At 35.0% G+C, this 12,840-nt stretch overlaps 2 protein-coding genes across 2 annotated transcripts; one reads left to right on the top strand and one right to left on the bottom strand.

The window, feature by feature from the left end:
• The first annotated feature begins 329 nt into the window (after nucleotides 1–329).
• On the top strand, nucleotides 330–7,713 carry LOC107809292 (uncharacterized). Its single transcript, XM_075240686.1, has 14 exons — nucleotides 330–514; nucleotides 647–799; nucleotides 910–1,008; nucleotides 1,508–1,609; nucleotides 1,771–1,914; nucleotides 2,082–2,176; nucleotides 2,251–2,380; nucleotides 2,459–2,563; nucleotides 2,868–2,974; nucleotides 3,059–3,110; nucleotides 3,412–3,501; nucleotides 3,595–3,679; nucleotides 3,812–3,876; nucleotides 7,399–7,713. The coding sequence occupies exons 1-14, from the start codon at nucleotides 425–427 to the stop codon at nucleotides 7,483–7,485; spliced, it is 1,404 nt and encodes a 467-aa protein (XP_075096787.1). The 5' UTR covers nucleotides 330–424; the 3' UTR covers nucleotides 7,486–7,713.
• Nucleotides 7,714–8,611: 898 nt separating this feature from the next.
• Nucleotides 8,612–11,112, bottom strand: LOC107762257 (LEAF RUST 10 DISEASE-RESISTANCE LOCUS RECEPTOR-LIKE PROTEIN KINASE-like 1.5). The gene has a single exon (XM_016580610.2). It carries the CDS (start codon nucleotides 10,847–10,849, stop codon nucleotides 8,945–8,947), a length of 1,905 nt encoding a protein of 634 aa, XP_016436096.1. The 5' UTR covers nucleotides 10,850–11,112; the 3' UTR covers nucleotides 8,612–8,944.
• Between the last annotated feature and the right edge of the window lie 1,728 nt (nucleotides 11,113–12,840).

Here is a 12,840-nt window from a genome sequence, read left to right as displayed (position 1 = left end):
CTAAAATAAAATATAAATATTGCATGATTTTAAAATAATTAATTAAGGTATAGTAAAAATATTAAAGATAAATTATTTTTAAATAAGAAAAGATACATAAATAGACATGGATGGAGTAATATAAATATTTGAGACTGATTAAAAAACTTTTGTATTATTTTAATAAGACTATGATATGATATGAGTTAAGTTTAAAGAAAGAAATGAGATTTATGTACTTAATACTAACTTATTTAAGATTGGGTAATTATTATTGTTGTTGTTGGCGGACGGAGTAACCTTTTGTTTTTTGTTTTTCTTTTTTCCGCTTAAAGTTTACTATATATATCTCTCCTCCTTGTAACTTTCCCAAAGGCAAAAAAAGTTTTCCCCATTTTCATGAACCAGCTGCAGACCAAGTTTGAAAGAAAAAAACCCTCAAAAAATGGAAGGATTAAAAGTAGATAAATGGGGTTATGAAGTAAAGACCAATTCTGATTCTTGCATATCTTCCATTAATTCTTATTATCATCAGGTACATACCCTTTTCATATCTCTTTAATTTTTATCAGTTTCAGCAAAAAAGATTAGATTTTTTTGTTTATATTGAGTTAATGTGAAGTGTATAACTTCTTACTGTATTTGAACTTTGATTTCTTGAGCTCAGGTACTTAGTTATGGAAGAGAGAGGTCAGTAATATTAGAAGCACCAAAACAAGACCCAAATTGTGTTTTGGCTAATATTTTAGCTGCTCATTATCTTTCCTCTGCTGATTCTTCACGTGCTATGCCTCTTCTTGAAGCTGCTAAGTCTTATCTTGTACAGTTTTATTAACTTTTGTTTTTCGCATATTTTGGTAATTTTCATTTATCTTTTTGTATTTTTGGGAGTTTAGTTTTACTTATGTCTTGTTAATGTTTGTTGTTTAGGAACAAGCTAGCTTGTATGAGAAGGTAGTTTTTGATGCAATCAATTGTTTGATTTCACCAAATAGAGATGATGATGTTGCTGTTGAACTACACTTTAAGGTGGGTTCTTTTTTTGTTTCTTTTTTTGCTGCTTGTTTGAAGTGTTCTTCTTTTTCATAGATTTGGTTATTTTTAAGTTTTATTCATTTCTGCTGATATTTATTTATGGGGTCTTATCAGCTTTTGATTATCGATAGTTGTAATAGTTACAATTTGCTAGTATGTTCAATAAAACATAGTGTGTCAAATTATTCTATCCATTCTTTATTTTCTTTTGACAACTCTTTTCGTTATGTAAGTCCTAATTCAATTTAATCTTGAAAAGTTATGCTCTGATGAATTCACATTCGGTCTTCGTTGAATCTGAAAATAATGTGTCATATCTGCTTTGGTTGGTCTGTGGCGTAATTAGCGAAAATATTACTTTAAAACCATAAGGATAATAAGATGGACTAATCAAAAAGCAGACAGGCATGGTCGGATGGATAATATGAGTTTGCATTTATGATCTTTGGCAAAATCTTTCGATTGATAATGATAATTCATTACCTATTTGCAGCTGCTTAAGGATTTCCCAAGAGATCTGGTCTCTCTTAAAAGGGCTCAAGTGCTTTGTTTCTACATGGGTTGCCCTGATTTGTCTCTGAAACTTGTTGAGCAGGTTCATAATTGAATATCGCCTTGATGTCTTCCTTAATTTCCTAGGCAATATAAAAGAAATAAATAACTTGTGCCTGACATAATATCCAGAGATTTAATAGGAGTGACTATTGTAGTCATTTCCATATAAATGAATTCAGGTTTCTTGAATTTTGTCTACAGGTCCTATCAGTAAATAAACAAGAAAGTTACATTTATGGCATGCTCGCTTTTTCCCTATTAGAACTTGGTCGATACACAGATGCAGAAGAAGCTGCAAACAAAGGCTTTGAGATTGATAGTGAAGATGCCTGGACACATCATGCTGTGAGTTACTCTTTCCTTTCTAGCTGATATCTGCTAGTGAAACGGCTAATATTAGTTGGATTGGCTGAAGAAATCGTCTAAATACATGCAAATATGTTGGCGGCTGGAGGAAATTCATTTATTCATTCAATGATATTTTTACTTTTCTCATGACAATCTCCTTGCAGCTCTGTCATGTTTATCAGTACAAGTGTCGTTTTAAAGAAGCAGTACAATTTATGGAGAAGTGCTCAAGAACCTGGAGTTCTTTGTCATCTTTTATGTATGCGCAGAATCCGATACTATTTCAGCTTTGAATTTTATAATTTTTAAAAGCTAACCATTAGGATATTGCAGGTATACACACAATTGGTGGCACGTCGCACTTTGTTATTTGGAAGGTCATTCTCCCATGGAAAAAGTAAGAGATGTGTATGACCAGAACATCTGGAAAGAGTTGGAAAGAAGTGATGCCTCTCCAGCTGAAGTAAGTTAGTGGTTTGTAGTCAAACAACTTCTTTCAATAATACTTGCTGAGAGTTGCAGTGTTCTTGGAAACATGCAGGTGTACTTGAATGCTGTTGGTTTGCTACTCCGGGTATATGTACGAGGTGGGATTAATGTCTTTGGGGATCGTTTGAAGATCCTAGCTGATTGTCTCACAAATAAAGTGAGTTCAGGTGCAGAAGCATATTAATTTCTCTTTTTAGGTTACACCATAATTGCATGTGTATGCACTTTAGTTGGAGTTATGTAGATCTTTCCTATATTAGAAGTGAAAAATCAGCTAAACAAGCTAGCACCTTTAACTAGTCAAAGACTTTATGAAGAAATGTAGGAACAAATTTCATATATTTATGCTTTTCTGCAATGACCTTTAGTGATTTAAGTTACGCATCACTACGTGCTTTTGAGAAATCCCTCCCTTACCCCCTTACCAAATATAAAACTAAAAAGAAAAACTTCTATATTAGGCTTTCTGGCATCTTGAATGGCACCTGGATGTATTGGTGGTGTGGGCCCTATCTTGTACAGGCGAAGTTTCTAAAGCGGAAGAGTTACTCGAGGGTTTGAAATCCAGGTCAGAACAAATTTAGCCATTCTTTTCATTCATAGACCAGGCTATCCAACCACTCACTTTGAAAGTTTGTTCTTTTTCCTGTAGAATTTCCAACATGACCAAGAAAAAACAACAACATATGCAGCGAGCAATGCTGGTTTGTCCCTTTCTTTTTTCTTTTTCTTTTTTGTATTTACCAACTTCTGAATAGTTTTTTGGAGAAAATATACTCATACCTCGCAGTTTCTTTTCTCTTTCAATAGCATAGACTTTTTATTTTCAGAAGGTTTTTCCAATTGATTTTAGTACTATTTTTATGACTCGGCCTTTTAAAGTGACTCGGTCTATCACAAGTTTGAAATATTGATGCATCTATTAGTTGCTTGATTGATATATGATAGATAGAAACTGTTTCATTCACTTTAACTTTTTAATTCTTTCCTTATATATTATTTTAGCTTGCAGAAGCTCTATTTGAATATGGCAAGGGTGAAAATGAACGCGCGTTAGAATTTCTTGACGAGACATTTGATGCTATTAACTACAAGGTAGTTTGGGATGGCAGGGGGGAAATTCTATAGTTTATTTAGCATTATCTCTATTTTTTTCATGTATGATAAGTAAATACGACTTTGTGACAGATTATTGGAGCATCAGACGAACAGCTTGATGTTTTCAATGAAGTTTGGATCACTATGTTGTTAAACAGTGGTCAAGCTACAAAAGGTATACCATTTCAGTGAACCTCAACTTTTGTTTTTATTTTTTCCTTTTTTTTTTTTTGGATTAGTACCTTTTGATATTCACTTAAAAGTGTCGTAGTCACTTATGCTTAAGTTGCGATTTTGGAACTCACAGCTATTCAGGCGATAGAGAAGCTGCTAAAGAAGAGGGAAGGAACCCCGTTCTTATGGCGCCTCCTGGTATGTCTTAGCTCGCTGCTCCATAATTTTGGCTTCAGCTGAATAGATTGTTCAGGAACAACTGCACTTTTTCCTTGCCATCTCTTAGGTTTTGTCACTCCTAATCCAAGTAGTGTCAATTGCCTCACATAAAACCTTTAATCTTTTCTGACATGCCTCAACAAGACAAATTGATGATGAGGAATTACAGTTTAGTTTGACTTTAGTTTCTCCAAATTCGGCAGTAATTTTATGTAATAATATGAAGGTAAATGGAATATTGTACCAACAAAGAGTGTTCTTTCATGTACATATGCAATTATAAGTATCTACATACACATATTCCAGCTATAAAAATGTCCCATGCGTCAACAATCAGCATTTAATGTCCTGATAAGTTTCTAATGGCACAAAAGTTTGATGCGTCAATAACAGTGCGCATTCCAGTCATCATCATTTGCTCTTCTTTCTCTCCACCGGTACATTCACACAGCAATACAAAGGAAGAGGTTAAGTAAAGAGATTATTTTCTTACAAACATTAGGAAAGATAGACTAGTGAATAAAGTACCAAAGTGAATGTTTTTAAGTATGAAATATGTTTGGACCTAGATTTCAAACTTTTAATGTCCATAGATTCACCTCTTGGCAAAGGGCGCAAACATTGGAGATGCCACCAGAAGCCCAAACATGAAAGCAGATAATATGACACCATAATAAAAATGATTCAAATTAAAATCACCCCAGCAAACAAACAGAAACAAGCTCATGATAACTTCAAAGTTAAGCAGAACCTGGTAGGAAAGATTACAAATCACATAGAATACGACAAGTAACCTGATTATTCGCAGCAAATGTGTCATAAGCAAATAGTTCAGATTAGATCAAGAAAGAAAAAAAAGCAATAAGGATGCACCATCTTACACCCTGCTCAATTTTAACTTTATCTAATACAAAGGCTAAATCTTTCCAACTATTTTTGCCACTTTCTGGTCCAAACATAGGATGAGTCCAAAGAATATCAAAATAGGTAGACAAAACTTGTTAAAAAAATATTATATGGGAATTTTTTAACAGACAAAACATCAACAAATAATGTATTTATTTTAAGCAATTGAATTGGGAGTGATTTGAGCACAGGTTCTGGGAAAATAATTGAAGCACAACGTAAAATAACATCAAGGTGTTGCTCAGAAGGTCATGTGGATCTGGAAAAATTAATTAAACACACATTGAACATTCTTTAGGTGTTTCATTTTTTCAAGATCCACATGACCTTGTGAGCAACCTGCGGATGTTATTCTACGAATTTGTGTTCAAATCACTTCCAATTCAAAAACTTAAAAGAAACACATTGTTTATTAATGTTTTGTTTGTTAGAGAATTCCCCGATAATTTTTTTTTACAAGTTTTGCCTTACCCATTTTAATATTCTTTGTACTCACTCTATGTTTGGACCTGAAAGTGGTAAAGATAGTTGGAAAGATTTGGCCTTTGTGTTTGATAAATTTAGAATTGGTGAAAGAAGAGTGTAGGATGGTGCATCCTTATTGTTTTTTTTCTTTGATTTAATCTAAACTATTTGCTTATGATGCATCTACTGCGAATTATCAGGTTACTTGTCGTATTCTGTGTGATACGAAATCTTTCCTCCTAAGTTCTGCTTAACTTTAAAGTTATCATGAGCTTGTTTCTGTTTGTTTGCTGGGGTGATTTTAATTTGAATCATTTTTATTATGGTGTCATATTATCTGCTTTCATGTTTGGGCTTCTGGTGGCATCTCCAATGTTTGCGCCCTTTGCCAAGAGGTGAATCTATGGACATTAAAAGTTTGAAATCTAGGTCCAAACATATTTCATACTTACGAACACTCACTTTGGCACTTTATTTATTGGTCTAAATACTTTCCTATTGTTTGTCAAGAAAACAATCTCTTTACATCGTACTTTGCATTGCTGTGTGAAAATACCGGGGGAGAGAAAGTATGCGAATGATGATGACTAGAATGCACACTGTTGTTGATATATTCTGTGGAATGTGTCTCAATTTTGAGGACTTTTTATTCAGAAGTTGCATCAAGGAATTAAAGCAAATCCAATTATGTATTTGTTGATTCAGTTTAGGAAAAGTGTAATTATTTTGGTTATGTAAGACTGTTTAAAAATGAATGAAGTTGTGATTATACTTTGCTAGTATTTTGGATAACCTTGGTTTTGGACCTTTTGGTTCAAGTGAAACTTGTTATAAATGCATACAGATGCCCACATTTTGTTATTGATGAATGAAGTTGTGATTATAAATGCATTAAGTGATGTTCCTATGTTCTGTTATTCGTTTTCTCTTTTATGTATTTGGTCCTAGTTTAATTTGGTAAAAAAAATATGGCATTCTAGATGTAAGCATGTAGTTGTTCCTCTTGCTTATAAAATTCGTGTGACAAGACATTATCTGTCTAGACACCATTTTGCACGATAATAATTTTAGTCTTGTAAAAAATATGGGTACAAAATATGAATACCCATATTATCCGTGAGTTTATACGTTCAAAAGATGGGCGGCTTGGGTTTTTTCCTAACCCATATTTGATCCAACCCGCCCATTTGCAAGCACTAGTCATGATTAGTCTCATTGGAAAAATAGTTAGAAGTCCTGCAGTGTATCTAAAGGTGTCAAAATTGGCCTAGAAAAATATGACCCACCAAGGTTGGCCGGTCATTGACCTGCCTATTTGTTGAACTTACCCTATCTAAAGTTGGGCTGATTTACTTTGCCAAAATATCTTTAAAATAATCTTTTTTGTTTGGTATGTTATATATGACCATAAAAAAAAGAAAACAATCTTATTTTGTAATTAAATAATTCATAAGAAAATAACACATATTAATTAAAGCTTGGTAAGAGTTGGACGGCCCTACACGTGGGATTACACTGGGTTGTTGTTGTTGTAAGAGTTGGACGGGTTAGACTATGACCCAAATTTTAGCCCACCTTGAACCACTTCATTGCAGCCCAAGTAACTTTTGAGCGGGTCAAAGACCCTCCCATTTATTGACATCGACTATTTTGACCCACCCAAAATCAGTCAAGCGCGCATTTGACGCCCCTAAGTTTAAAAAAGATGGCAGCTCAGTGCACTAAGCCTCCCGCTATGCGCGGGGTTCGGGGAAGGTCTGGACCACAAGGGTCTATTGTAAGCAGCTTTACCCTGCATTTATGTAAGAGTTTGTTTCCACGGCTAGAATGAAAACAGCCGAGAGGTGTATGATGTATGAAATGAAATTAAATGGGGATATAGCTGCAGTCTTAATTGCGAATCTGAGAGGTGCAATTTCCTTTGGAGGACTTCTTTTTCTATAAAATTCCACCTTGTGATGTCAAAGGATCAGGCACAGACCTATACCAGTATATTAGAGTCTAAAAATTAGACCTGAAGTCTCAGTACACCTGACCACTTTCAAGTCCCATGTACTATATAGATTGAGAACTCTATTATCAGAGGCAGTAAATTGGATTATCTTGTATTATTGTTGCTTCTTGGTGCAGGAAAAAAGTTATTCAATGTCAAGAAAGCAGGAAGCAATAGATGCAGGCAAAAAAGCTCAGGCATTGGAAGCGGCATACTTCAATTAATCAATCCAGCAGAGGAAGATAGCTATCAATATTAGTGATATTTCACTTGTATTCCTCTTTTCTAGAATTTGAGTAGTGCTAAAATGTAAATTTTCTCCCTGTTGTATTTATAAATAAAGCAGTGTCCCCTGAGCCAATTTTATCGTTGGAAGCTGGAGACACTCTGTGCAGGTTAAGATGTAAGCTCTGAAATCTTAAATAAATGGACTGAAGTTTAAGTTTTGTGTATTGTATGTTTCACATCATCAATTGAGTTAACTCACAACATTAATTTTTCAAAACAAGTTTGATATTGTTACTTGAAAAACAAAACAATAACATGTTATTTCAGCTGAAATTATTACAAAGTGATTTTTTTTTACATTATCGGTGTATACAAGACTTAACATGGCACATGGTATGGTAGTTCTGTGCCATAATGTTGGCCAATAATCTTGTACTCTTTTAACTCACGAGGTGACCTTACATTACTTCTTGTTCCTTTTTGCCTGAATAACTTGCTTTTTTCCCCACACCTGCTCATACTTGTAAACAGAAAAAGTCAAAACCATGTTTCCCAAATATTTAAAACTTAGATGGCTCCAATTTTTAGTTGAAAAGGACATGAAAATAGTGTCAGTATTGCAGTTTTGGTATGAAAAGAGCATCCAATACTATAGCTTTTCCTATATAGTAGAAATGATTGTTTTAGGTAGGTTGTTTACATTATACCCCTTAGGGTGCGATTCTTCTCCGAACCTTGCGCGAAAGTGAGATGCTTGGTACACTCTACCTTCTTGATAGTTTAATATAAGTATTTTCAAGTTAGCTAAGTTAGCTTTTTTGCATGTCAAAGTGTCTGATAGACTAAGTTCCTTCTGTACATTTGAACCAAAACTAATGGTTAAAAAAATTGTAGTGTATTTTTAGATATGAGAAGATCTCTATTGAGAAAAAGGGCTATCATTATTTTCTCAGAATTAGAATCAACCTAGCATTATCTGATAATGCACAAATTTATTGTCCAAAACAGTATTCAAGATCTTGTTTGAGCTTTGGGAGTAATAACATTCTCAATAATGATCAAGGTAAAGTCAAAAAGCAAAAAGTAAATTCACGAGGGGTTGTGTATGTAAGAAACAAACACTAAAGAAAGTGGGATCGATTCACATTCCATTTTACCACAATCAAACAAAACTTCACCTGACACCTTTTCAGTCCAAACCCCCACCCCTACCCCACATGTGTAATTCACATTTGCATTTTTTTTTTCCAAGTAACTTGTGCACAACTGATTATTCAATGAGATAATTGGTACCTCTCATTAACACAAATATCATGCACAGCTTGACTCTTCTATTATAGATATCGACTACCTCCCATTAGTACAATAGTCGCGCAGATTGCGACTATACTATCAAATATAGACTAAGTGTATCAATACAAGTACCGTTAACTCTGTCAACCAAAACATGCAGACTTAGTTGATTAATCCTAGTCCATCAGGAACCACCATGTTACTAGAATTTGAAGTCCTCAATATACCACCACCACCACCACTTCCAACTCCTCTTGCCCTTCCCCTTATCCGTCTCAACTCTGCCACCACATCCCTTGAATCAGGCCGATCATCCTTATCGGCCGCTACGCACCGGAACGCGAGCTCCGCCACCGCACCAACCCCTTCCATCGCTTCTCCATCCACCACCAAAACAGGGTCCACAACTTGCTGCAGCAACCCCATTTGGATTCTTGAAACTACCATATCAGCCAATGCCATTTCCCTCTTCTCCCTCTTTTGGTCCACAGCTTTCATCCCTGTTATTAATTCCAACAACACAACCCCAAAACTATATATATCACTCTTTTCATTCAATCTAAATGACTTGTGATAATCAGGATCCAAATAACCAGGAGTTCCTTGTGGACCTGTCCAAACTTCACCAGTAGAATCACCAGAAGCAACTGTTGCATCAGTGCATACTAAGAGTCTTGAAAGCCCAAAATCACCAACTTTAACCCTCATATCTTTTTCAACAAAAATGTTGGTTGAAGTAATATCTCTATGTACTATAGGTGGAACAACAGAGAAATGCAAGTACTCAATTGCCATAGCTATTTGCAGTGCAATATCAACTCTTAAACTCCAAGTTAAACAACCCTTTTTGTACAAATTCTTGTTTCCATGAAGATGGTCAGCAAGTGTACCATTTGGAACATAGTCATAAACCAAAAGTAGCCCTCTTGGATCACTACAATAGCCATGAAGTTTGACTAAACTTGGGTGGTTAATTGATGACAAAATCAAGATTTCATTACAGAATGACTTTGTTGAAAAAGCTTTAGCCCCAGCTGGAGAATGCTTATGCAAATGCTTAACAGCAACAAGCCTACCATCTTCAAGATTCCCTAAATACACAGAACCAAATCCACCATCCCCTAATTTCCTCTTAGGATCAAAGTGATTTGTTGAGTTTTCAAGTTCTTCGTAAGGGAAAACTGGTGGAAGTAAACTAGCAGACCTATGCCTTCTAAGGTAAATTATTGTAGGATCTTCTTCTGAACCTGAACCCTTTTTTCTTGAACGAAAAATGAAGGTTCCAATTGAGAAAACAACTAAAAAACACACAAGTAGAAAGAGCATTGATAACATAACTACATGATTAGCACTTTTTTGTCTAATTAAAGGAGGTGAATACCTAACTTGAGATAAAGGAAAACATAAAAATGGTTTCTTGGGGTGTGAAGAGTTGAATCCACAAGCACCATTATTAGCTCTACAAGTTTTGCAGCTAGAAAAGTAAGAATCTTGATCCTCATCATATTCTACTTCAATACCCATTTTCAAGAAATCATCAAGAAATCCAAGAATATCACTTTGGCATCTTTCATCAGAGTCAAAATGATGTCTTGAACCACATTCATGTAGTAGTGAAAGTGGGTTCTTGATTAGCTTACATTGCATTGGACAGTGGCTGCAATTTGGGAGATTTGGAGGTGGACAAGGTTTTAAAACAGACAGCCTAGAACAAGAAGAATCAGAGACCTTAAATGGAGAACCAGAGATTGAAATGGATCTTGAAAAAGAACAATTCTTGAACTCAGATTCTTGTGGAGAAAGGAGAAGAGTGGAGGAATTAAGCTCAAAATGGAGCAAAGAGAAAGTGAAGTTATTGACTGAAATGAGAGCATGTGAAGGTGAACATTGGATTTGAAAAGAAGGGTGACCACAACCAGGAGATGAAGAAAAAGGAAAAGGAGGAAAAGAAGTAAAAGGTGGACATAAGATTTCAGCTTCAGTTGATGGTTTTGAGCAGATATGAGCTGCAGCTGTCTTATTGCTAACAAGAAAAAACAAGATAGACAAAAATGGTAAAAATGACATTATGTTGATGAACTCCTACTAGGTACTGAAGTCATTCAAATGAAGAATAGCAAAGAAGAAAAGATTGAATCTTGGGGGAAAAAAGGAGCCTTGAATTTATGATCTAGATTTGGGTTCAGATTCTTTAACTAGTAATATTATCAGTGTGCATAGGATGTTGGAGTTTTTTTTTTGGTTAGTAGAGAAGTGGAGTGTATGGGGGTCTCGAGGAAGAAAGAAAAGAGAGAGGGTCACGTGAAGATAATTTAGAAGAAGACAAAAAACAGAAAAAAGAAATGATGAATTGTTTGGTCATTTAGGAAAGGAGACCACAAGGGGCTTGGATTTTTCAAAAGAGAGATCTTGGAGGAAATTTTGTAAAAATAGCACGGTATAGTCAGTTTTCGGACTAGTCATTTAAAAATAGGCAGCATTTATAAAGTCTTAAAATATAGCCACTATTTTACTGCAACAGAGATCGGTCCAGCATGATATACTGGAGTTCGGTACACCTGTGTATGAACTCCAGCATATTATGCTGGACCGATATATTTTGCTTAGACTGGAGCACTAGTGCTCCAAACTCCAGTATATTATACTAGACAATTATACTTGCTGGAACTCTAGTATATTATGCTGGAGTTCTAGTGTACTTATGCTGGAACTTCATCATATTATGCTGGAGTTCGAACATACTTATCCTAAAACTCCAGTATAATATGCTGGAGTTTAAGCATACTTTTGCTGGAACTCCAGTAGAATATACTAGCGTATTTTTCGGGTTTTGAACAGTGTTTTCGCTCAGATTTATCTTTACATGAAAAGTGGCTAAATTTCGATTACTTTTGAAACTGGGCTATTTTTGAACGACCAATTGTAAATCTGATTATTTTTTAATTTCAATTTTGTTTGCTATTTCTTTGAAAAGATTCAAGAAATGTTATTGACCGAGAGTTGTAATAGGATAAATAGGATCTTATCGCTTTTAATTAGAAATCTTGAATTTAATTTTGGCATAATGGCCTGGGAGACACTTGTACTTGTTCCAATTTGTCATCCCGGTCCCTACACTCCATAAAATTTCATCAAGACACTTCAACTTAATCAAAACAAGACTTTAAACCCTTCTGACCGTTGACCGAGCTTATGTGGCATTGATATGGCTGAGGTGGACAACATGAGTGATTTACATGCACATTAGGTGCGTGAGCTGATAATTTTTCTTTACTAAAAAAATAAAAATATTAGCAATGACTCCCCCTTCATTCTGCACCCCCTCCTCTTCTTCTTCTCATCCCTCCCCCTTCGTTCTGCCTCCCCCCCCCCTCGCCTCTTCTCCTCGTCTTCTTCTTTAGATTCCCTTCCTTCTCCTTTTTCTTCATCCCTTCTTTCATTAGATTTTCTCCTTGGTATGTATTTCTTCTTCCATCATGTCATCATCCCATTCTCTATGACTCCTCCATTTTTTCTGATGGTTTGAGTTTTCAAATTTTTTTCACACCCCTTTCAAATTGGGGTAGAGGAATAAGTCAAAATTCAAAAGACTTAATTCTCTGCTCATGTATTTTTCATGGATAGATAACTTTATTTAAAAGAGGAGTGAAGGAAGTAGTGGTACTCATAGTGGAGGAGCCATGGCAGGTGGGTTATTGTTTTAAGAAGGTTGAGTGGGTGGGTTTGAAGAAGGGAGGAGGGATTTTATTAATTTTAATTTTAATTTTTTGCTTTTTTTATTTTACTTTTTGTTTATGAAATTAAAATTTTGTTAAATAATATTATTTTGGCACAGAATCTGATATGGATGCTGATTTGTTATTCACGTCAAGTAAGTGAGCATTACACGATTCCGGAGGTATTTAAAAGTCTTGTTTTGATTAAGTTGAAGTGTCTAGATAAAACTTTATGGAGTGTAGGGACCGGGATGACAAACCGGAATAAGTACAAGTGTCTCCTAGGCTATTCTGCCTTTAACTTTTGGAATAAAAGATCTTGAAACAATATATCTTTAATAG

This window comes from Nicotiana tabacum, chromosome 20, assembly GCF_000715075.1.
Source record: "Nicotiana tabacum cultivar K326 chromosome 20, ASM71507v2, whole genome shotgun sequence".
NCBI classification, from domain to species: Eukaryota; Viridiplantae; Streptophyta; class Magnoliopsida; order Solanales; family Solanaceae; genus Nicotiana; species Nicotiana tabacum.
This window is presented reverse-complemented; position numbering and strand designations above follow the sequence as displayed.